At 40.0% G+C, this 25111-nt stretch overlaps 1 protein-coding gene across 3 annotated transcripts in view; it reads right to left on the bottom strand.

The window, feature by feature from the left end:
• The window catches only part of PDE1C (phosphodiesterase 1C), a 749644-nt gene extending 734028 nt beyond the window's left edge, over positions 1-15616 (bottom strand). For 2 of the 3 annotated variants that reach the window (XM_071215096.1, XM_058296801.2), the window contains exon 1: positions 14586-15114. In XM_071215096.1, the coding sequence (XP_071071197.1) occupies positions 14586-14874 (289 nt within the window). In that variant the 5' untranslated portion in view covers positions 14875-15114. Of the gene's footprint in view, positions 1-14585 lie in introns of all 3 variants that reach the window. The other variant, XM_058296802.2, reaches the window with a different exon arrangement.
• Between the last annotated feature and the right edge of the window lie 9495 nt (positions 15617-25111).

The following is a 25111-nucleotide window of genomic DNA, read 5'->3' as shown; positions in this document are numbered from 1 at the left end:
GACAAATTGACTAATGGAATTGAACTAAGAACTCAGAAATAGACCCTCACAATCTACAGTCAAGCGATTTTTACAAGGCTGTCAAGTCCTCCCAGCTGGGCCAGAAAAGTCTATTCAAAAAATAGTGCTGGGAGAACTGGATATTGATATCTAAAAGAATGAAAGAGGACTCCTATCTCAACCTTATACAAAAATTATCTAAAAATATATCAAGAATCTAAATATAAAAGCGACAACCATGAAAGCCCTAGAAGAGAACGTAGGAAAACATCTTCAAGATCTTGTGGTAGGCAGTATTTTATTAAACTTTACATCCAAAGCATGAACAGCAAAAGAAAAAAAAAACAGACAAATGGGACCTCCTTAAAATTAAACACTTTTGCACCTCAAAGGACCTTATCAAAAGAGTGAAAAGGCAGCTAACTCAATGGGAGAAAGTATTTGGCAATCACATATCCAACAAGGATTTAATATCCATGATATATATGGGAAGCAGATGTGGCTCAACTGATAGAGTGTCCATCTACCATATGGAGGGTCCAGGGTTCGATCCCCAGGGCCTCCTGACGTGTGAAATAAGCTGGCCCATGTGCAGTGCTGCAGTGCACAAGGAGTGCCATGCCTTGCAGGGGTGCCCCGACATAGGAGTGCCCCATACATGAGGAGTGCGCCCCATAAGGAGAGCCACCCCATGTGAAAAAAGCACAGCCTACTCAGGAGTAGCACCACACACACACAGATAGCTGACACAGCAAGCTGACACAACAAAAAAGAGGTGCAGATTCTTACTGCTGCTGGATAATGCAAGTGGATACAGAAGACCACAGAGAGCAGACAATGGGGGAGAAGGGGAGAGAAATCAATAAAATAAATCTTTTTTTTTAAATCCATGATATATAGAGATCATACAACTCAACAATAAAAAGACTAAATACCAGATTAAAAAATGGGCAAAAGATTTGACATGACAATTGTCCAAAGAAGAAACATAAACAGTAAAAATTCACATGAAAAAACTGTTCAGGGGTGGAGCCAAGATGATGTCAGAGTAAGGAGCTCCTGGAGTCAGCTAGTGAAACAGGGCAATTGGTGGTCACCCAGAGCTACCTAAAGTACCTGTTTAGAGGACCCAGGAGACCAGAGGAGTATCCTGCAACATCCTTGACAGTGTGGAAGGAAGAGACTACCCATCTGCACAGAGGAATCATGAGTAGAGCCCTCCACGCCATAGAGGTCGGGGCCCACGGCATGCAAGCTGCCTTGGGAGCTATTCCGTGGTTGGATTTGGAAGTTCCATTTCCCCCAATAAAAGTTAGAGGAAAGCACAGTGTGGCACCGACTTAAGCTACTGATTAGTGGATTCAGCGGGCTGAAGTAGAATCCTAGGAACAACTAAACTTTGAGCCTGTCCAGGTCAGAAGGAAGCCGGTGGCCACCATTTTGACTCTGCCCCAGGCATGAGGGGAAGCGGTGCTGACTGAAAATTATTGTGCTTGTAAGGACCAGCTTCTTTCCACCAAGATCAGACTGCAGCCCTAGCCTAGGCTCCAGTCCCACCTCCAGCATAGAGGTAGCTGATGGGACGTGCACGAGGCTCTCCAGGCAACTGCAAGTGTTCTCCACTGGCACTTGAATAATCAGACACTTGGGGTAGCACTCCTGCACCCCAAGAGAACAGGAGCGGAGCTGGATATCTTCGGTCTCTCCAGGCAATGACTGGAATTTTTAGCCCAAACAGTTTTGTTGAGTGCCTTTGAGCCCATCTCCACCTCTGTCCCCCGACAGGAGAGGAGGGGGCTGGTATTGCCTCAACCTCTCAGGGCAACAGTTTTGGGCTGCACAAGCCTGACATTTGGGCACCTATGGTTCCATCTCCATCCCCAATAGGACAAGAGATGGATTGTGTTTGCCCATCCTCTTTGGTTAACTGCAGGTGCTTTTGGCCCACACAGCCTGGTCTGGTGGGTACTTGTGAACCCACCCTCACCCTCCAATAGGAAAGAAGGGAGCTGATCTTTCCACAGCCTTTTTGGGCAACAGCAGACCTTCAGCCTGCATGGATTGGACTATTGGATGCCTATGAATCCACCCCCACCCCCAGTAGGATAGGAGGGTCTGGTGTCTCCACAGCCTCTCTGGACATTGGCGGGTACTTTCAGCCAACTGGGACTGGACTGTCAGGTGCCTTTGGATCCAACCCCATGCCTTAAGAGGGTAGAAGGGGGTTGGTTATTCCTCATCCTCTCCAGGCAATGGCAAGTATTCTCGGCCTAAAGGGACTGAATTGTTGATCACCCATAGAACCACCCCTACAACCCAATAGGATAGGAGGGGGCTGGTGCTTCCTCAGCCTCTCTGGGCAATGGAGGGTACTTTTGGCCTATAGGACTGAACTGTTGCACATTCTGTTCCCACCCCCTAAAGTACAGAAGGGACAGTACTCCCTAAGCCTCTCAGGGCAACTGTAGGCATATTTGGCCCACAGAGATTAGATTGATGGGCACTCCAGAGGGTCCATTTCCACTCCTATCAGGGAGAGGGTCTGGTGATACATCAGTTTACCCAAGCAACTGTGGTCATTTTGGACCCACACAGGAGAGGTTGCTGACCAAAACTATAGCTCCATCCCTGCCTAAAGAAAGGGAGAAAGAGATGTGAAGCTCCATCAGTGTCTCTGGGCAACTACAGACAGTCTTGTGCCAAACTGGGATTATTATACATGGCTGCAGCTCTGTCCCTACCCCTGACAGAGGAGAAAGGTGGGAGAAGTTTCATCACTTCCTGAGGCAACGTGGCCTTCTTCAGGCTTCATAGCTTAGAGCACCAACTACATCCTTGGTTCCTACTACACAACCAGCAAGGGAGAAAAGATAAGAAATCCCTAAACTAAAGGGAGAAACTGCACCCAGAATAAATACATCTAGCAAGCCAGATGCAGAAATGCCAACAGAAAATTACAATCCATACCAAGAAACAGGAAGAGATGGTCCAATTAAAGGAATAAGATAAGCCTGCAGATGACATAAAGTAGTTGAGACAACTAATCCTAGATGTTCAATCAAATCTCCTTAATAAATTCAATGAGATGGCTAAAGAGATTAAGGATATTAAGAAGACATTGGATGAGCATAAAGAAGAATTTGCAAGCACACCTAGAAAAATAGCAGACCTCATGGAATGAAAGGTGCAATAAATGAAATTAAAAATACACTGGAGGCATATAACAGCAGATTTGAGGAAGCAGAAGAAAGAATCAGTGAGCTCAATGACATGGCCTCCAAAAGCGAACAAAGAAAAGAATGGGGAAAATTGGACAGAGTCTCAGGGAACTAAATGACAGCAAGAGATGTGCAAACATACATGTTATGGGTGTCCCAGAAAGAGAAGAGAAGAGAAAAGGGACAGAAAGAATATTTGAAGAAATAATGGTGGAAAATATTCCAACCCTATTGAAGGACATAGATATCCATGTCCAAGAAGCACAACGTACTCCCATCCAAATAAATCCAAATAGACCAACTCCCAGACACATACTAATCAGAATGTCAAATGCCAGACAAAAAAGAGAATTCTGAGAGCAACAAGAGAAAAGCAATGCATAACATATAAGGATACCCAATAAGATTAAGTGCTGATTTCTCATCAGAAACCATGGAGGCAAAAAGGCAGTGGTATGATATATTTAAGATAGTGCAGGAGAAAAACAGCCAGCCAAGAATTTTATACCCAGCAAGATTATCTTTTAAAAATGAGGGTGAGGTTAGAATATTTACAGATAAACAGAAACTAAGAGAGTTTATTACAAAAAGACCAGCTTTGCAGGAAATACTAAAGGGAGTGTTGCAACCTGAAAAGAAAAGACAGGAAAGAGAGGCCTGGAAGAGAGTCTAGAAATGACAACTGGATCAGTAACAGTAACTAAAACTGTCTAATATAAAATGACAGATAAAACACAAAGATCAAAATGGATGAAATAAGAACTGCCTTTACAGTAATATCATTGAATGTTATTGGATTAAACTCCCCAATCAAAAGACACAGACTGGCAGAATGGATAAGAAAATATAAGCCATCCATATGTTGTCTGCAAGAGACTCACCTTAGACCCAAGGATACCAATAAATTAAAAGTGAAAGGTTGGAAAAAGATATTCCACACATGCAGTAAAAAAAAAAGCTGGGGTAGCTATACTTATATCAGATGATACAGACTTTAAAAGCAAAACTATTATTAGAGACAAGAAAGGACATTACATATCAATAAAAGGGATGATTTACCAGGAAGAAATAACAATCATAAATATATATGCACCTAACCAGGATGTCCCAAGATACATAATGCAAACACTGGCAAAACTGAAAGGAGAAATAGACATCTCTACAATAATAGTTGGAGACTTCAATACAGCACTGTCAGCACTGGATAAAACATCTGGGAAGAAGATCAATAAAGAAACAGAGAGCTTGAATAATATGAAAAATGGACTAAACCTAATAGACATATACAGAACATTGCACCCCAAAACAGCAGGATATACATTCTTTTCAAGTGCTTATGGATCTTTCTCAGGATAGACTATATGTTAGGTCATAAAGCAGAACTCAATAAATTCAACAAAATTGAAGTTATACAAAGCACCTTCTCTAATCATAATGGAGTAAAGCTGGAAATAAACAAGCAGCAAATAAAGGGAAAATTCACATATGTATTGGGACTAAACAACACACTCTTAAATAATCAGTGGGTCAAAGAAGAAATTTCAAGAGAAATCAATAAATATCTCAAGAAGAATCACAAAGAGAATACAACATATCAGAACCTATGGGATGCTGCAAAGGCAGGGTTGAGAGGAAGATTTATAGCCCTCAATGCTTACATTTTAAAAGAAGAAGAAGAAAAAGAAGAAAAAGCTAAAATCAATGACCCAGCTACATAGCTGGAGAACCTAGAAAAAGAACAACCAGCTAATCCCAAAGCAAGTAGAAGGAATGAAATAACAAAGATCAGAGCAGAAATAAATGAAATTGGAAAAAAAAAAAAAAGAAAATTAACAAAACAAAAAGTTGGTTCTTTGAGAAGATTAACAAAATTGACAAACCCTTAGCTAGACTGACTAAGAAAAAAAGAGAGAAGATGCAAATAAATGAAATAAAAAATGAAAAGGGGAACCTTACTATTGACCCCACAGAAATAACAGAGATCATAAGAGGATACTATGAACAACTTTATGCTAAAAAACTAGACAATGTAGATGAAATGGAAATTCCTAGGAATGTATAAACAGCCTACAATGTTACTAGAAGAAACAGAAGACCTCAACAAACCAATCACCAGTAAAGAGATTGAAACAGTCACCTAACAGTTCCCCAAAATGAAAAGCCCAGGACAAGACAGTTTCACAGGTGAGTTCTACCAAGCATTCAAAGAAGATTTAATACCAATCTTACTCAAGCTCTTCCAAAAAAACTGAACAAGAATGAATGCTACCAAACACATTCTATGAAGCCAATATCACTTGAATACGAAAGACAGAGAAGGATATTACAAAAAAAAATTACAGACCCATTTCTCTAATGAATACAGATGAAAACCTGCAATAAAATACTTGCTAATCAAATCCAACAACACATTAAAAGAATTATTCACCATGATCAGTGGGTTTTATACCAGGCATGCAAGGCTGGTTCAACACAAGAAAATCAATCAGCATAATACACCACACTAATAAATCAAAGAAGAAGAATCACAGGATCTTATCAATTGATGCAGAAAAGGCATTTGACAAAATATAGCATCCTTTCTTGATAAAAATACAACAAAAAATAGGAATTAAAGGAAACTTTCTCAACATGATAAAGGCCATATATGAAAAACCCACAGCTAGCATTGTACTCAATGGTAAAAAACTAAACGCTTTCCCGTTGAGATCAGGGACAAGACAAGGATGCCCACTGTCACCACTGTTGTTCAATATAGGGCTAGAGGTTCTAGCTAGAGCAATCAGGCAAGAAAAAGAAATAAAAAGCATCCAAATTGGAAAAGAAGAATTAAAACTTTCATTATACGCAGATGATATGATTGTATATCTAGAAAGTCCTGAAAAATCTACAACAAAGTTGCTAGAGCTAATAAATTATTTCAGTAGAGTGTCAGGATAAAAGATCAATACACAAAAATCAATGGTGTTTCTACACACTAATAATGCACAATCTGAGGAGGAAGTCAGGAAAAAAAAATTCCATTTACAATAGCAACTAAAAGAATCAAATATTTAGGAATAAACTTAACCAAGGATGCAAAGCACTTGTACTCAGAAAACTATAATGGGAAGCGGACTTGGCCCAGTGGTTAGGGCATCCGTCTACCACATGGGAGGTCTGTGGTTCAAACCCCAGGCCTCCTTGACCCATGTGGAGCTGGCCCACTGTGCACTGATGCCCACAAGGAGTGCCATGCCATGCTGGGGTGTCTCCCGCATAGGGGAGCCCCACACACAAGAAGTGTGCCCCATAAGGAGAGCTACCCAGTGCAAAAGAAAGTTCAACCTGCCCAGGAATGGCGCCACACACACGGAGAGCTGACACAACAAGATGATGCAACAAAAAGAGACACAGATTTCCATGCCACTGACAACAACAGAAGCAGACAAAGAAGAACACACAGCAAATAGACACAGAGAACAGACAATTGGGGCGGGGGAAGGGGAGAGAAATAAATAAATAAATAAATAAATCTTTAAAAAAAAGAAAACTATAATGCATTGCTAAAAGAAATTTAAAAAGACCTAAATAATTGGAAGAACTCTCCATTCTCATGGATTGGAAGAATAAATATCATTAAGATGTCAATTCTACCCAAACTGACAGACAGATTCAAAACAATCCCAATAAAAATTCCACCAGCATTTTTTAAGCAAATAGAAAACACAATTATCACATTTATCTGGAAGGGTAAGAGGCTCTGAATAGCCAGAAACATCTTAAAAAGGAAAAGTGAAGTTGGAGGACTCTCACTTTGAGACTTTAAATCGTATTACCTAGCTACAGTGGTAAAAACAGCATGGTATTGGCATAAAGACAGACACATAGACCAATGGAACTGAACCAATGGTTCAGAAACAGACCCTCACATCTCTGGCCAAGTGATTTTTGACAAGCCTTTCAAGCCCTCCCAGTTGGGGCAAAACAGTTTATTCAATAAATGGTGTTGGGAGAACTGGATATTCAAAGCCAAAAGAAAGAAGAACTTTACCTCACACCTTATACAAAAATTAACTCAAAATGGATCAAAGACCTAAATATAAAAGGAAGTACAGTAAAGCTCCTAGAAGAAAACATAGGGAAACATCTTCAAGACCTGGTGGTAGGTGGTGGATTCTTAAACCTTACACCAAAAGCATGAGCAACAAAAGAAAACATGGATAAATGGGACCTCCTCAAACTTAAACATTTCTGTGATTCAAACAACTTCCTCAAGAAGGTGAAAAAGCAGCCCAGTCGATGGGAGAAAATATTTGGAAACCACTTATCCAATAAGGGTTTGATTTCCTTTCTATATAAAGAGATCATACAACTCAACAATAAAAGAGCAAGCAATCCAATTAACAAATGGGCAAAAGATTTAAACAGACATTTCTCCAAAGAGGAAATACAAACAGCCAAAAAGCACATGAAAAAATGTTCCTTATCACCAGCTGTTAGGGAAATGCAAATTAACACAACAATGAGATATCATCTAACACCACATAGAATGGCCATTATTTTTTAAAAAATAGACAACAATAAGTCCTGGAGAGGATGTGGAGAAATAGGAACACTCCTTCGCTGTTGGTGGGAGTGTAAAATGGTGCAGCCTCTGTGGAAGACAGTTCAGCATTCCCTCGGGAAGCTAAATATAGAACTGCCATATGATCCAGCAATTCCTCTACTATGAATTTATCCAGAAGAACTAATAATATGACATGAACAGACATCTGCACACCAATGTTCACAGCGGCGTTGTTCACAATTGCCAAAAGATGGAAACAACCAGTGTCCATCTACCAATGAATGGATAAACAAATGTGGTATATATGTACAATGGAATACTATGCTGCAGTAAGAAGAAATGAAATTGGGATACATATGTGATAACATGGATGAGTCTTGAAGACATTATACTAAGTGAAGTAAGCTGGACACAAAAGGACAAATATTACATGATCTCATTAATATGGACTAAATACAAATAAACATAGGAATTAAAACCTAGAGTGTAGGATTTTAGGAGGTAAGAGGAGGGTTGAGAAAACTATGGATGCTTAATATATATAGAAGTTTTAATTAACCTGACTGTAAAAGTGTGGAGATGGATAGAGTTGATAATAACACATTATAGTGAGTAGCAACTGGTTTATAAATGGGATTGTGACTGAAAAAGGTAGTCTGGGACAGTAAGTGTCAATAGAAAGAAAGCTAAAGAATAATCTAGGGACTGAATAACACAGTGAACCCAGAGGCAATTGAAAATTGTGGTTAAGGGTACAAATGCAAAAGAGTCCTTCTGTGAGCTAGAGCAGATGTATGTCACAATTGCAGGGTGATGGGAATATGGAGAAACAAGGGAAAAGTACAATTGGTGTGATCTATAGACTGTGGTTAACAGCAATACTATAATATTCTTGCATCAATGCCAAGCTGTACTGTGTTGATAATGGAGGTGTATGGAAAAAGGGTGCCATATGTATGCTATGAACCATGATTGGTCATAATAGTCTGATGATATTGTCTCATAATCTGTAACAAATGTTCCACCAGGGTGTGGAGTTGTATGGGAAATATACACATCTGTATGTTATGCAAGTTCACAATATCTGTAACAAAAATATATTTTGAAAAGTAATAATATGGATTGGGGGAAAAAGACACCAAATGTAAGATAAGGACTATAGTTGGTAGTAATAGTTTGATGATGCTCTTGCATAGTTTGTAACAAATGTTTCACAACAATGCAAAGAGTTGGTGGAGGAGTGATGTATGAGACCCCTGTGTGATGTTATGTATGTTTATTTTGTAAGTTCACAATCTTTACTATACACTTATTGTTTATGTGTGTTCATGTTTGAATGATATACTTCAATAAAAAATTTTTTTAAACTGTTCAACATCACTAGAGATTATTAAAATGCAAATTAAAACTACAATGAGATATCATATCACACCTATCAGTATGTCAGCTACTAAATGATTGGAAAACTGCAAGTGTTGGAGAGAATGTGGAGAGATAGGAATGCTTATTCAGTGTCGATGGGAATGTAGAATGGTATAGCCACTGTGGAGGACTGTTTAACAGTTCCTAAGGAAGTTGAGTATAGATTTCCCACATGACCCAGTAATACCATTATTAAATATATTCTCAGAAGTCCTGCAAGCAGTGATGAACAGACATCTGCATACCTATGTTCATAGTGACATTATTCAAAATTGCCAAAAGATGGAAATAACCCATGTGTCCATCAACAAATGAATGCATAAACAAACTGTGGTATATACACATGATGAAATATTGTGCAGCTTTTAGAAGAATTGAAGTTGTAAATCATATTGACAACATGGATGAACCTGGAAAACATAATGTTGAGTGAAACAAGCCAGACACAAAAGGACAAATACTGTATGATTGCACTATTATGAACTAAATATATTGTGTGAGTTAATACTTAGAATATAGATCACCAGAAAATAGAATGAGGTTAGAAAATGGAAAACTGAAGGTTAATCTGTACAGAATTGGTAAAAAGATTGTTTGTAAATCTTTCAAAATGAATAGAAATGGTGAAAGCACATCATAGTGTTTTTAACTAGCAATGTTATTATATGGGTGTGACAGTGGTTGAAAGAGAAAGTCTAAGATGTGTATATTACTAGAAGGAAAGCTAACAAATGTAGAACGGGACCATATAACAGTGAAACCTCATATGAAATACAAATATGGGTGATTGCATATGTAAGACTGTTTATACAAAATATAAACACAAATAAACTAGAGAGATGGAAACAGAATAGTAGTTATATATGGAAGGGGAAGCATAGAGGTTGGAAGTGGTGAATATATTGTTTGTTTTTATTATTACAGTAGTATTATTGGAGTAATGAAAATGCTCTAAGAATGATTGAAGTGGTAAATGTACAACTATGTGACTATACCAAATATCATTGATTGTATTTAGATGGATTTATGCTTTATTGATACATATCAATAAAATTGATTTGTTAAAAAGTAAATATTTAGAAATGAATCAAAATTTTAAAAATAGAAAATGAACCAAAAAAAATCCTCAATCAATAATTAATAAAGTCAAATATAGTACACTTGAGATCACTGCCCCTCTTTCTTTGACCAGTCGTTCAAAAAGTGTGATCATCTGACCAATAGCATCAGCAGCATCTGGGCACTTGTTAGAAATGCAAATTCCCAGGCCTCACACTGTATTTACTCATCAGAAAGTTGGAGGTGGGGCCCAGGAATCTGTGTTAGCAGGCCTCCAGGTGATCGTGATGCACACTTAGGTGGTAATAGAATCACCTGGGAAATTTGTTTATCGTACTGAGGTTATAGTGCAACCCCCTGTGTGCTTTCTTAGCTTTCCAGGTCATTCTGATAAGCACCAAAGTTTGAGAACCACTGATGCAAACATCTGAGATGACTCAGCTAGAAGTAAATATGGTAACTTGCTCTAGAGTCATGAGGATTTAGAGGGAAACTAAGAAACAGTCATCGAAAATCAGTGAGAGGATGCTCTGAGCCTGCCATTTGAAGAATAATTAATGGTTGCACTTTAAACCTTGCAAGACACATCTTTTCCAAATGTTAAAAACCATGGTTCAAAAAAAAGGACAGTAAATAAAAATTGAAAGAACCTCATAATTTTAATATACAGAGCATTGACCAAAAATGACCTTGATCAATAATGTCAAAGTCTCTCCCTATCCAGTGGAATTTCTAATGAAAGCTAAGAGCTTAAGATAATCAACTGCAGATTACTAAACAATAGATAGTGATGGAAGGTTTTTTTCTCTTTGCTTTATCATTTATTTGCTTGTTTATTCTGAGGTGCCCTTTCATAGAAAATAGATTAAGCTTTTCCCTCCTTTCCAATACTGAGTGAGGACTCAACACACTGAAATCAAGCAGATAAATATACAAAACATTCTTACTATATGCCAGTTACCTCATTTGGGCTTTGGCACAGTATCTCATTTGATCATCACAATATAATGAGAGAGGAGCAAGAACTGTGATGGTTGATTTTATGAGTCAGATTGGCTGGGCTATTGTGCCCAGTTGCTTGGTTATAAACACTAGTCTGGATGTTGCTGTGAAGGTATTTTGTAGGTGTGATTAGCATTGACAATCAGCTGACTTTAAGTAAAGTGATTACCCTGGATAATGTGTGCGGACTTCATCCAATCAGTTGAAGGCAAGAGGAAAAATTGAGATTTCCCAGAGAAGAAGAAATTTTGCCTCTAGACCACAACATTAACTCTGAGTTTCCAGCTTGGCAGCCTCTCCTATGGATTTCAGATCCAAGACTGCAATATCAACCCTTTCCTGAATTTCCAGCCAGCCACCTGCCCTAAGATTAAAGAATTTCAGCCTCCACAATTGTATGAACCAAGAACTTAAAATAAATTTCTTTTTGGTTCAGTTCAAATTATTACTTCTTTTTTCTGGAGAATGCTGACTGATACAGGGACCACTATCATCCTTAATACAAACAAATATCAGAACCTCAAAGGGTTTAAAATTACATGAGGAGAGGCAGATGGCCAAACTGCCCTGACTCTCCACTCTGAGTTTTATTTTCTACTTAAGGTCAATTCCTAAATCATCACCACAGTAATACCCAAGGTGACTGTTTCCCCCTTCATACTCTGACACACACCTCCCAGGACAAAATCAGTTTAACTGATTTTGGTTCCCCTCACCACAGTGGGAAAGAAAAAATTTCCAGAGGACTTCACTTAATAATAATCTAAAGGATTAACAAATAGAAATAAACAAACAACCAGTAAGAGAAGTGGATAAAAACATAGTTCTAGAGCCAAACTACCTGGCTGTGTATAAACTCTGACTCTCTTATTTAGTAGCTATGTGACAAGTTACTTAACCTCTTTGTGTCTTAATAGCTGTAAAATCAAAATAAAAGTACCCATCCTGCTACCTCATATGTGTATCTGGCACATAACATGTGTGTGTGTTTATACACCACATATAATATGCATACATGCATACACCTACTTTATACATGTGTCCAAGTATGTTCAGTCTGGCTTATAAAGTATAAGTTTTAGATTGCAACATAGCTGATTTGCCCCTGGGACTCACAAGATATACACTAGTCTACCTCAATATCTGGAAAAATCCAATCTAGTCCAGCAAAGGACCACCCAACTTCAGAGCTAGGGGCAACTCACCTCATTTTAATAGATTTTAAAAATTGAGCATCATCTGTAATTCCAGCTATCTAAACCCACCACACTTCAAAGATTTAAGCTCAAACACCATACTTTTTAAAAAAGAGCTAATGATAGACATTCAATAACTTTGTGTAAGTATCTTAAGTGGTATAAAAATCAGAACACCATTATTAAATTAGAGGTATTCTTTATGAAATTAAATGGAAGGAATAAAAAAATTAATTCTCGATTAACAATAAAAAAGTTAAAAGTATTTTCAAGGTACAAATTTATTTACTGAATGCAGAACAATTAATTCAATGTAGTTTCCTAGAATTTTGTTTTCAGACATTAAAAATGTGTGAATTAATTGCGACATCCGAATCTTCTTCCTAAACTATTGAAAGCGTGAGAAAAACAACAAAAAACGGTAGTAATAGCTTTCCATGGACATACATGTTTATAATACAACTTTTATCACACACAAAAAATAATATTAAAGAAGCCCATGTTTTATCCTATAAATTATAATAGATCATGATAAGTTTGTATATAAATATACATCTTACACATTAGAAAATATTAAACCCCAGATATTTTAATAATGCTTTACACTTTGTAAAATACTTATGGTTTACAGACCATTTTCACCTCCATCATTTCCTTTTAATCCCATGGCATAGCAGCCGGTACAACTATATGCATATGCATTTTTTAAAAAGCAGAGAGAATACAACCTTAGAAAATAAAAGTAACCTGCCCAAAGATGCAGAATTTAACAGGACCCAGGGTTTTCTGATTCCAGATTTGGGTTCTCTTCTCATTAATACCGCAAAGACATGTCCCACGGATGGAAGAAACTAATATATTTTATAATGATAAATCCTCCTTTATGAGGGCAATGTGTATTTGTCTTCACTTAAAGGGGGGGGGCAGTTAAACAAATAAATGCAATTAACAGTTAATGAATAAACTCACACATTTTAAAAGGAAAGTTCTCAAGGGAATTTGTATATCCTTGACTCTCAGTTAAAGTGAAAGCCAATTCCCCTAACCTGATCTCTCTCTCTTTGGAGGAGCCAACATTGCCCACTGAATCTGAATCCATACTGAAAATGTAAACAATTGCAGTGAGAGTCACAGCATTGCCTGGGACTGAGTAAGGGTTTGTGTTTGAGGCCAAAAGGCCAGCTGATGTCTTTAGTTACTTTTCAAGTGTGAGAGGATAAGGAAAATCACATGTATCAACTCAGGTGTTTTCCTGCCACTTACACAAAACAGGACCTGCCTTGATGAAAAAGAGCTTGGTTTATATCTCAAACAAACAAAATTTATAGCTAAACTTTCACTATTTCCTCAGTTAAAGAATTTCAAAAGCTCTGGTGTGGAGATAATACCAAGTATTTGCATAGTATTTTACAATTTTCAAAGTACTTCTACCTTTACAGTGTCTGATCAGATTTTCCAGCTACCTGTGAGATAGGTATTATTTTTATATCCTCATCACAGACCAAAAAAAAAAAAAAAAGACTCTCAGAGATAATATCTTGCTCAAATTCACACAGAAAACAGCAAGTGGGGTCCCAAATCCACATCTGATTTCAAAGAATGTGTACTCTTTTCACTTATCCCACACTGCCTGCCCTAAGAATAAGTCTTCCCTCACAGCATACCCCAAGCCCGTTCAGAAGAGATGGTAAGTGGTTCAATGTTTGTTTTCCTTCTTCACACATGGAACGAATTTTTGGACAAATGGGAATCTCCTGCCCATTCCCGAATTCCCTTGGGAGGAGACGGGAAGAAGCGTTTCCTTTATCCTTGTCCATACAAGACATCCAGGAAGACTTCTCGCCCACGGTGCCCGCGACTTTGCAAAGCTAGAGACAAGGGATCCTTAGCGTGTCAATTGTCTTCCAGCTGCTATTTAAACCCCTATGAAACATGGTCCGTCTGAAAAGAACACCCTAGTAAACCAGAAATAAGTCTTAACTTGTAAAAGAAGTTGTGGGCAAGAGGACAAGAAAAGCGAGATCCTTTGGGGAGACGTAGCTTTCGCTTCTCTCCGAGAAGTTAAGAAGCCCACTACCCCCACCCCAAAGGTTTCCCGGCAGTAACCTTCGCGATCCCGAGGCAGGAGCAGAGACTCACCCGCGGCGCTTCCGCTTTCGGGCAGGTGGAGCTGGGACATACTCTCCGCGCGCTTCAGCACCGGGGACAGCTCCAGACTCGCCAACTTCGCGCGCCCTTCCGGACTCGGCACCTCCCAGGCTGCGGCCGGGGCGGGCGACTGTCCGCGCCCGGGACCCGGCCTCCGGGGCTTGGAGAGCTCGAGGGCGTCTCGGGGCGCAGCCGGCGGCGCCTCGGGCTGCGGTGGCGGCGAGGCCAACTGCACCACAGCGTTGCGGGACCGCGCCAGCGCCGAGGAGACCGAGCCCATCTCAGCGGACCCGGCCGGGCCCAGGTGAGCAGCGCCGGCGCCCCGTGGGACCGGCACCCCTCGCCTGCCAAGTTTGGTTCCCTTCTCGCGCTGGGGCGCCCCCAGCCGTCTGCTCCGCCTCTGACCCTCTTCGGCGGCGGTGGCGGAGGAGGCCGCAGGAAGGGCTGCGCGTCCGCCGAGGACTGACTGCGGGTGACCTGGGAGGCGTCCGCGCCTGCCTGCCTGACAGTCCGAGGTGGATGGGGCACTTGGGGGAGTAGACGAACAGAGGTTGTCTGGAGGCTTTACTGGGGGCAGGAGAGGGGCGGTGGTGCGAGGAAGGGGTGTGGCCTTAAGAGAGGGACACTTTTTTCCCTACTTTATTTACTTGGTTCACCTGGGGCCAAAGGCCTGTCACATCCTTCCGGCTCCTCCGGGCACATCTGGGCCGCCTCTGTCCCTGGGGGAGATGGAAAGTGTGCGAGGGTGGAGGAGGAGTTGAGATTTGTTTTCTTCTCAGTTCCTCTTCTTAGAGCCAATGTCACTGCTCTTCTAGGCTGTGCTTCCCCGGGGGAGCCCTGCAGCGGCCGCCCCTGAGGCCGGCTTGGAGACCCCCTCGCCGGCGTGCCTCCTCCCGTGCCCTCGGTGTCGCTCTTGTAGGCACCAAAACTGCCCATCCTTCTGGTAGCCGTAGCCGGTTGAGCGAAGAGAGGGAGGTGGAAGCGTAGGAGTAGGTAGATCAGCTAGCTCCCTGCAGGAGAGCGAGCGAGGAGGCGCCAGGCAGTCCTCTGGGTCCCAGGAGGGGAAATCAGAGCAGCCAAGACCCCTATTAATAGACCTTGCTGGCCCGGCCGCGCCTTGCAGACCTGCTGGCCCCATCCCTTCCCTGACTGCAGTGAGATGATGCTGGTGCCTATTGTGGGGCCAGAAGCAGGAAGGGCTACAGCGGAAAGTTTGTTTCCCGTGTTTTAGGTCTTGCCCAAGGTCATACAGTTAGTGGCAAGCAGGGGCTTGAGCCAGAGACGACTCTTTATATCCAATCTTTAATCCACACTGCTTCCAGTTCCAACGGTTTTCAGGCATTGAATTATGAAGCCAAACAATTGTGCAATACCCAGCTTATCTGACATTGGAATGTGAGGGAGGAGAGTGACTTATCCAGAATTTCTTCTCTGGCCTCCCTCCTCCCTGCTCAGCACCCTATCACAATATAATATGACTTGACACTGTCATCTGTAAAATGACATACAAATTAGTAAATGTAAAATAGTATTATTGTGGACGCGGCTTCCAGAACCAAACAACAAACCCCCAAAGTGGGAGGAAAGGAAAGGGTTTTAGAACTCTCAACTGGTGGTTAGAGAAGAGACAAATCAGAGGATTATGGGATTGAGACAGCTGCAGGTCCAACCCAGCCTTCCACCTCGGCTTTGTTTCCTGTGTGGTGGTCAGATGCTGAAATCCCAGACCCTGAGCTAACGTTACACAGAACATTAACATTCCCTCCACCAGCTGGGATCACACACGTGGTGACCCTCCTCAGCCTGGCAGTGCCACAAGGGTGTCCTCGCTTTTCTGCCAACATCAAGGGCCCACCTTCGCTGGGCAGGCAAAAGTAATGTAAATTTCCACCTACTAATGTATTGTATGGCTATGTTCATTTCTTTATAATTTTTAAAAATCACTTTTCATTCTTCCCTTGCTCACCTTCACAGTAGGAGGCCCTGGTATAAATCCTCACGCTGGTCAAAAGCCCTATTAGAAAGGCAGCTCCCTGAACAAACATGCCCTACTCCTGCACCTCAACTTGATTTTCCTGCAAACCAGACACAGGCATCATTAACAGGCAGGAGTGGAAAGAGGTAAGAGTTTCCAGATCTACCCTAAGTGATACATGTCGCTTGGCTGCAACAGCTGCAAAAACATATAAGTAAAATATTCCATATGTGATGATAAAGAGCTGCTGCCCTAAGCCCCCAGAGTTCCCTTGCCAACCTGACTGACCCAGGCCTTCCCCCAGGACATGGACACAAACACACACACACATACGCACACACTGAAGTATGCATGCACAAATGCACACCATCTCCTATCTGCTATCTAAGAAGTCCGTGTCTGGTACAGCAGAGGTCTCCAGCACTGCGGCCCCTATCTGATTAGTTGGAGCCTGGGGCATATTCTTTTTACCTATTTTGAATGCCCTCCCCCCATTTTGGAGTAAGAGCTCAATGAATGCCAGGTTCTTTCACCTTTCTCTTCCCTTCCTCTCTCCATCTTTTAATCCATCTGGTAATTCATCTATCCATCTACTTTAAGCCCTGCACTTTGCAAACTATATTACATTTGATCTTCCTAATGACCTTTCAAGGTAAGTTTTCCCCTTTTGACAGATAAGGAAGCAAACTCAAGAGTTAAATGACTGCCCAAGCTCACGCTAATAATTAATTGCAGAGTCAGCTTTCAAATCCATCGCTCCATGGCTCTCCAAAATGCAGTCTACATTTCCCTTTGCCTCCCTTCCTGAGCAGGCTGCACACCAGAGGCTGGTTCTTCCATGATGAAGAATGCTCCGGAAGGCCTTCGCCACTCAGGGGATAACGTCTTCACCCATTTCCTATCCCCGAGTTTAGTAAAAGCCTGCTCCCCTGGCACATGTGTACACACACACATACACACATACACTCAGCCTCATGGGGGAAGGAGGATTGGCCTCTCAAGAGCTTGGCTGTGGATGCTGCTGCTGCTAATCAGACTCTCCCAGCTCCCCTGCTGAACCTTGAAAACTGAAGCGATCTTTTCTATTTTTCTACCTGCATTTTTAAAAATCAGCTGTGTTGTCAGCTGGAGCTGAGTTAGAGGAAGCTGTTAGAGAACATGCCAGCTGTAGATGATCTCATTTTCATGGCCCTTACCTTGCCTCTCCCGGCCCCTGATCTGATCCACTAAGAGCAGGAGAGCGCCTGCCAGATTTCCATCAGCAGGTGTGCAGTAGAGTCTGCTAAGGGGTTTTGGAAAGCTCTCCTGACTGCCCTGCCAACATCCTACCAGAACCTGAAATTCACCTATCAAGAAGTGTTCCTTTAAGTCCTAAAGATTTCACCACCTTTAACAGCTGCCTTTTAAACTATTATTATCCCTATGAGAGGGCACTCTAGGCCTCAGTCAGTTAATGCTTTTGATAGAGATTAATTTACCCCTGTTTGAATGCAGGGAGGGGAGGAGAGCAAGAAAACTTTGAGAATCTATAGATGCTAGACACAGTCCTGGATATTATATATATTTTATTCATTTAATGCTTACAATAATTCAGTGATATAAATAACATCACCCTCATAATAATTGAGGCTTAGAGAGAAATGATTCCCCCAAGATCCCACAAAGACTGGACTAGAACTGAGGTTAGTAAGAACCATCTTGGAATCATAGGTTCAACACAGACAATGGCTCCCCCAGGAATCTTACAGATCCCAGAATCTCCTTGGTCAGGTTGGGAAAACTAGAGTCACTCAGCATACTGTGACAACAGAGCCAGGACTAGAAACCAAATCTTTCATCTCATTCCCCATCTCATTCTAGCACAACCGCAGTTACTACTTTTCACCAGCCTCACTGTTCTGCCTTGTTGGCAGCCTTATTCTAACTGCTCCACACTAAGGCAGTATAAACAATGCCCAAGAAAGCTCAAAGGGCTCCGGGGAAGGCCCCTAATCTGGGTGACCCACTAATGTCAAGTCACATCAGAACACACAAGAGCAAAGAAGCAACTCAGCTGGGCTCAATTAACATAGATTGGGCACTGACATGTATATATAGTGCTGGGAACCTGGGCTGTACCACAGGCATTGGCCAATGAAAGGAAAACGCATGTGACTCAACCTTGAAAGGTCAGAGGGTGACCCATTCCAGGGAAATCTGAGAGTGAAGAAAGGTTGGGATGGAGAGCCCTGGCATTGTGATGTCATTGCTAAGCCTCTGGGTATGGCACAAGAATAAACATCACACCTATTATTCATTAAAGCAATGACACACGGGATGTGTTTCTGCTAGATGTTCTCCTCTTTCATTTGTCTTTGCAGTATCCTTGTAAATTAGAAAGTTTAAAGTTATTATTCACCCTCATTCTATATTCAAACAAAACAAAAACGTAAAAGTTAAAATGGATTGGCTAACCCTAAGTGGTAGGTAGGGATAGACACAGATGTTCTGACCCCAATCAGTGTTCTCTCTGCTGTTAAAAAAAATTTTTTAATTGAATTGAGAGATCATAGGGTCACCTATTACAACTTCCTACCCAATGTACAATCTTCTTCTATAGGACTCTGACAAATATTAAATTAAAACTTACAGCTCCTAACTAATGCCTCAGTAATGGAGAGTTCTCTTTTTATTATGGTAATACATACACAATACAAAATTTTCCATTTTTACCACTTTCATGTGTACAATTCAGTAATATTAAATTATCCTCACAATTCGGTGCTACCATCACCACCTTCCATTACCAAAACCTTTTCACCCCAAACAGAAATCCTGTACCCATTAAGCAATAACTCCCCATTCCCTGCCCTACCCTCTAGAAACTATGTATTTGGTCTCTGTGTATTTGGTTTTTCTAGGTATTTCATATAATGTGAAATCATACAATATTTGTCCTTTAGATTCTGGCTTATCTCACTTGACACAATGTCTTCAAGTTTCATCCATGTTGTAGCATGTTCATTATTTTTATGATATAGCTTTTTTATTAAAATATTATATGTTTATGGGAGAAAATCTGGAGACTAGAGCATATCAAAAAGAAGAAAATTCAAACCACCTATAATACCATCACACAAAGATCTATTCTATGTCCCATATGCTGTTAAAAAGAAGTGAAATTGGGGAAGCAGATTTGGCTCAATGGATAGAGCATCTGCTACCACATGGGAGGTCCAGGGTTCCAACCCAGGGCCTCCTGACCCATGTGATGAGCTGGCCCATGTGCAGTGCTGCTGCATACAAGGAGCGCCGTGCCACTTAGGGGTGGCCCCCACCTGGGGAGCCCCATGCACAGGGAGTGTGCCCCTCAAGGAGAGCCACCCAGTGCAAAAAAAGTGTAGCTTGCCCAGGAGTGGCGCCACACACACAGAGCTGATGCAGCAAGATGACACAACAAAATGAGACACAGATTCTGGGTGCTGCTGACAAGAATCCAAGTAGACACAGAACACACAGCGAATGGACACAGAGAGCAGACAATTGGGGGAGGGGGGCGGGGAAGGGGAGAGAAATAAATAAATCTTTAGGAAAAAAAAGAAACTAAATATATTTTTAATGGTATTTTATAGAATAATGCTCAAGATAGGATTGACAATACTTTTGGGAATACTTTCTTCCAATCATATATGACCATCCAATCTTTTATTTCATTAACATACAATTTACAAAATTAGGATCATACATAGTATACTATTTTAAAACCACATTTTCTCCTTTAGTATATATTCTTGAGAATAATATTTAAAATTTCTATAGAACATGATGTGCAATGACTACAATATATTCATTTACTCTTTGACATACCTTAACTTATTTAACCTCTATGCCAATGTTGGACATTTAGGTTGCTGCTTCTTTTTCACTATTGTAAATATTATAGAATGAACATTAATCAACTGATCTATTCCTTTGGTTACACCATGTTGTTTATTCACTACAGCTTTATAATCCTTGTTAATGACATTTTCCAATATCTTCTTGGATGTTCATATACAAATTTTCTTCTAGGTTTACTTTTTGAGAAATTTCCCCTAAGTGAGATTTTATTTGGAATGCCACCAGTTTTGAGGACTAATCTGAAGAGAATTCATACACTCACTCTCCTCATTACTTTCTGAAGCAGTCTACTCCTCAGTTAGAAGAATGTTTTCAAATACTCTTCTTATGAACAGTTTTAGGCCATGAACTCCAACAACCCCTAATACCACAAGAAGAGAGATGAGATCACAGACAGTACATTGTCTCCTGATGGAAATTCAATACTATCACCTACGAACTTGTTTTGCCAAAAATAAAACCTTAACCTGACCAACTTCTAGATTTAACTACCAATTTAGAGGAAATGCAGGGGGACAGAGGAGCACGATAAATGCCACAATGGGGATGAAATCAGCAAAGTCCAGACTGTAGAAAAATTTACAGGACAAGCCATTGATTTCTCCAACAAATAAATTGCAAGAAAAGTCATTTGACAAAATCCAGCACTCTTTCTTGATTAAAAAAAAAAAACTATCATAAAACTAGGAACAGAAGGAAACTTCTTCAAAATGAAAACAGGAAAATATGAAAAACCCACCATTAACATCGTACTCAATGGTGAGGGACCAAATATTTTCCCCTAAAGAGCAAGACAAGGATGTCTACTGTCACCACTGTTATTCAACACTGTACTAGAAGTTCTAGACAGAGGAATTAGACAAGAAAATAAATAAAAGTCCTCCAAATTGGAAAGGAAGAAGTAAAATTTTCCCTATTTGCAAATGTCAATCCTATGTATAGAAACTCCTGAAAAATCTGCAACAAAGCTACTAGAGCTAATAAATAAACTCAGCAAAGTGGCAGGGTACAAGATCAACACTCAAAAATCAGTGGTGTTTCTATACATTAGTAATGAACAATATGAAGAGGAAATCAAGGGGAAAAAATCCATATACAATAGCAACTAAAAGAATCAAATATCAAGGAATAAATTTAACAAAGGATGTAAAGGATTTGTACATGGAAAACTAAAAACATTACTGAAGGAAAGAGCAGTATTGTTGAAGCTGTGGTTGGAACCCCTCAATGGGTCCTAAAGTGAATCTAATGGTCTCCACTAGTTTTTTATTTTTATGAAAAAATAGAAAGGACAAGAATAGACTATCAGAGGGCATCACAATGAGTAAAGGTGAGAACTATTTCATGACTATTTTGTTTCCTTCTGTGTGCAGATAGGTGTGTGTCCATTTTTCTGCACACCATAAGGTGCATTTTTTGCTGCAGGTTATGGTCCAGTTTTTGGAAAACATTTCTCTGAAGTAAGGGTCAGCAAACTTTTTCTGTAAAAGATCAGTTAGTAAATACTTTTTACTTTGAATGCCATATAGTTTCTGTCACAACTACTCAACTCTACTGTTGTAGCCTGAAAGCAGCCATAGACTAGATTCACAAATGAATGAGCATGGCTGTGTTCCAATACAATTTTATTTATAGACACGAAAATTTAAATTTTCATCTTTTTATCCGTTACAATATGCTATTAGTACTTTTATCTTCCACAGTCATTTAAAACTATAAAAAACATTCTTAGCTTGCAGCCTGTATGAGAAGGGTTGGCGGGCTGGATTTTGGCCAATAGGCTATAGTTTGTAATCCCTACTCTAGAGCATTGATTCTACAATGTAAAGACTTATTGTGGGGAAAAGAAAGGTGAGGTTTAAGGAATATGTGTGGTTGGGAAAAATCATCTTAAAATTCACTGTTCATTTGATTTGTTTGGAGACAAGATGTTCAATTTAATTGGAAATTTCAAATACTATTTAAAAGGGCTTGAGGTTTCTATTTTCTTTCAGAAAGGGCATGGGTTCCCATAGGTTAAGAAACACTCCTCAGAGCAACACAGAATCAGCCTATACTGAGCTCTATGTGACAAAATTGCAAATATATAAAGAGAGTCATTTTGCTCCCCAGCCTTCTTGAAGCCTGCTGTTAATCAGCCTCCTCAGCTCTTCCCCCTATGACAGACTTTTCAGATCCTTTGTTTCTCTCCACTCCTCTCCTTTTAATGTTCTCTAGTTGTTGGTTTCTTTTAAAATGTTTTTCTTAAAGTAGGATTTTCAGACTGAAGTCTGTGATTTAGGTGTGGTCTAATTGGGATAGAATGCTTTCGAATTGTTACTTCCTATAATCATCTACTAAAACCCCTGGCCTGTTTTGTAGGTTCTGCTTCTTCCAAATAGTGCTCGAGTCTTTAGCCTAGATGCAGAGTTTTTTATATATTCCAATTCTATTTGATTTAATATGCTTTGACTCAGCCATGTTAAAATTAATTAAATTGAACCACTTCAGAAAATCAAAGAAAAAAACAGCATGAGAACTCATGGCCTAATTTTTTTTGTTGTTTGTTTGGGTTTTTTTGAAGTACCAGGGCTGGGGATTGAACCCAGGATGTCGTACATGGGCAGCAGATGCTCAATCACTTGAGCCACATCTGCTCCCTCATGATCAAAATTTAAAAGACCAAATCTGAAAGTCACATGAGTCTCCTTCCCAGCATTCAATCATTTTTCATGTGAGAAACTTTAACAACTGGGGATTCTTTAGATTTAGACTAAGACAAAACTTGACAGCAGACATGGCGAATCAGTTTCATTTAGTGAGCTTCTGTACTCATTTGGTAGTGGCTGCCACAGCACTGCGTGTTAGCAGGATTCTGGAGCCACATTCAGGGCAAGCAGGAAGGAGTGCAGTGATGGATTAAAGATGTTTGACAAAGACAGTGGTAAGGAGAGCCTTGGAATTGAGGTCCTCTGGGTTTTATAGTGGTTGGATTTTGGCCACAGGTCTTGTGATTGATATCTACAGGCTATTAGCAGGAGTGTTTCAATTGCTCTTAATTGTCACTACCATATAGTAGGAAATAAAGCTAGAAAAGGAAACTTAATGTCTGTAATTACCTCAGACTCCAAAGGGCATCGGCATGTGCAAGACTGATTATTCTGGTTTTGTCCCCTCCCACCCAATTCTAAGCCAGTGTCTAAATCAGAAACAGAAACTTTAATTCGAAAGGAAACCAAAAGATAGAGAAGTCATTAATGATGTTATTTTTTAATTATACATAATATTACATGAAACATACATATGTAAAATTTTAATTTTACACAATAGATGTGTGTATGAATTAAAGACCACGTATAAGTTATATCCTATACAAAGACATATAAAAATCATGGCAGAAAAACATAGGAAAAGCAACAATTAATCTCTATATCTCTTCTATTCCCCAGCTGGTAAAAGAAATTGAGTGTATTTTTATGTTCTAAGCAAACGGCCCATAAGCCAAATCTAGTCTGCCACCTGTTTTTATACTCCTGCAAGCTAATAATGTTTTTACATTTTTAATGATTGAGAAAACAATCAAAAGAATAATATTTCATGACGTGAAATATATATGTAATTCTAATTTCAGGATCCATAACTAAAGTTTTATCAGAACACTGACATGCTCATTCATGTATTATCTATTGCTCCTTTTGTGCAGATTTGGGTAGTTTCAACAGAGACTACAAGGCTCATAAAAATAAAATTATTCACTATCTGGCCCTTTACAGAAAAAGTTTACAGACTCCTGTCCTACAGGCTAGCAAGCCATGATCATGTCCACGATTCAGCTTCCTTCTCAGATTCAGCATTGCAGGCTGCTTTGGATTCAAATGTGGGTAAGATTTAAAGTGGCTCAGGCTTTGCTCTTATCCATTGTGTTTATTATATTAGATTTAATATAAAATAATTTAATAAGGGCTCTAAATCAATTCAAATTTTTTATGAAATAATAGAGGAATTATTTAATAAAATTATTACAATAACCATTTTCTTTTTAAATAGAAAAACAGCAAATAGCCCAGCACCTGACATACACTGGGCATGCCATACGTGTTTGCTGCATTTAATTAAAATAGCTTAAAGCTTTCTGTTCAATTCTTGAAAAGAAGCAATTGGTATTGGTACTCCCAATACCAAAGGCTAAAATTCATGTCAATTATGCAAACATTCATACAACCACTATCTACATGCCAAGAACTGTATCAGACTCCAAGAGCAAACAGATGGATACAATATAGCCCTGCCCTACCTGGTGGGGGAGGCAGGCATGTGAAAAGCCCAAAATGAGGTAGTCTAGCCCCTTATCTCTGTAGAGACTATTTTCAAGCTTCCCTAGAAATAGCTGCTGACCCATGTTTTAGTTTGCTAGGCTCCTATGACAAATACCACACAATGGAATGGCTTAAACAATGGGAATAATTGACTCACAGTTTTGAGGCTAGAAGTCTAAAATGGAGGCATTGGCAAGGCGATACTTTTTCCCCAAAACCTGTAATATTCTGGTGCTGGCAATCCTTGGGGTTCCTTGTGTCCCTGCCTCAGGACGCAAAGCGATAGCCTCTCTTTTCTCATCCAGGTTCCATCAACTTCTGCCTTCTGGTTCCCCCTTTGTCTGAATTTCTTCTGCTTATAAAAGACT

The sequence above is a fragment of the Dasypus novemcinctus genome, chromosome 5 (genome assembly GCF_030445035.2).
Source record: "Dasypus novemcinctus isolate mDasNov1 chromosome 5, mDasNov1.1.hap2, whole genome shotgun sequence".
In the NCBI taxonomy this organism is placed as follows: domain Eukaryota; kingdom Metazoa; phylum Chordata; class Mammalia; order Cingulata; family Dasypodidae; genus Dasypus; species Dasypus novemcinctus.
This window is presented reverse-complemented; position numbering and strand designations above follow the sequence as displayed.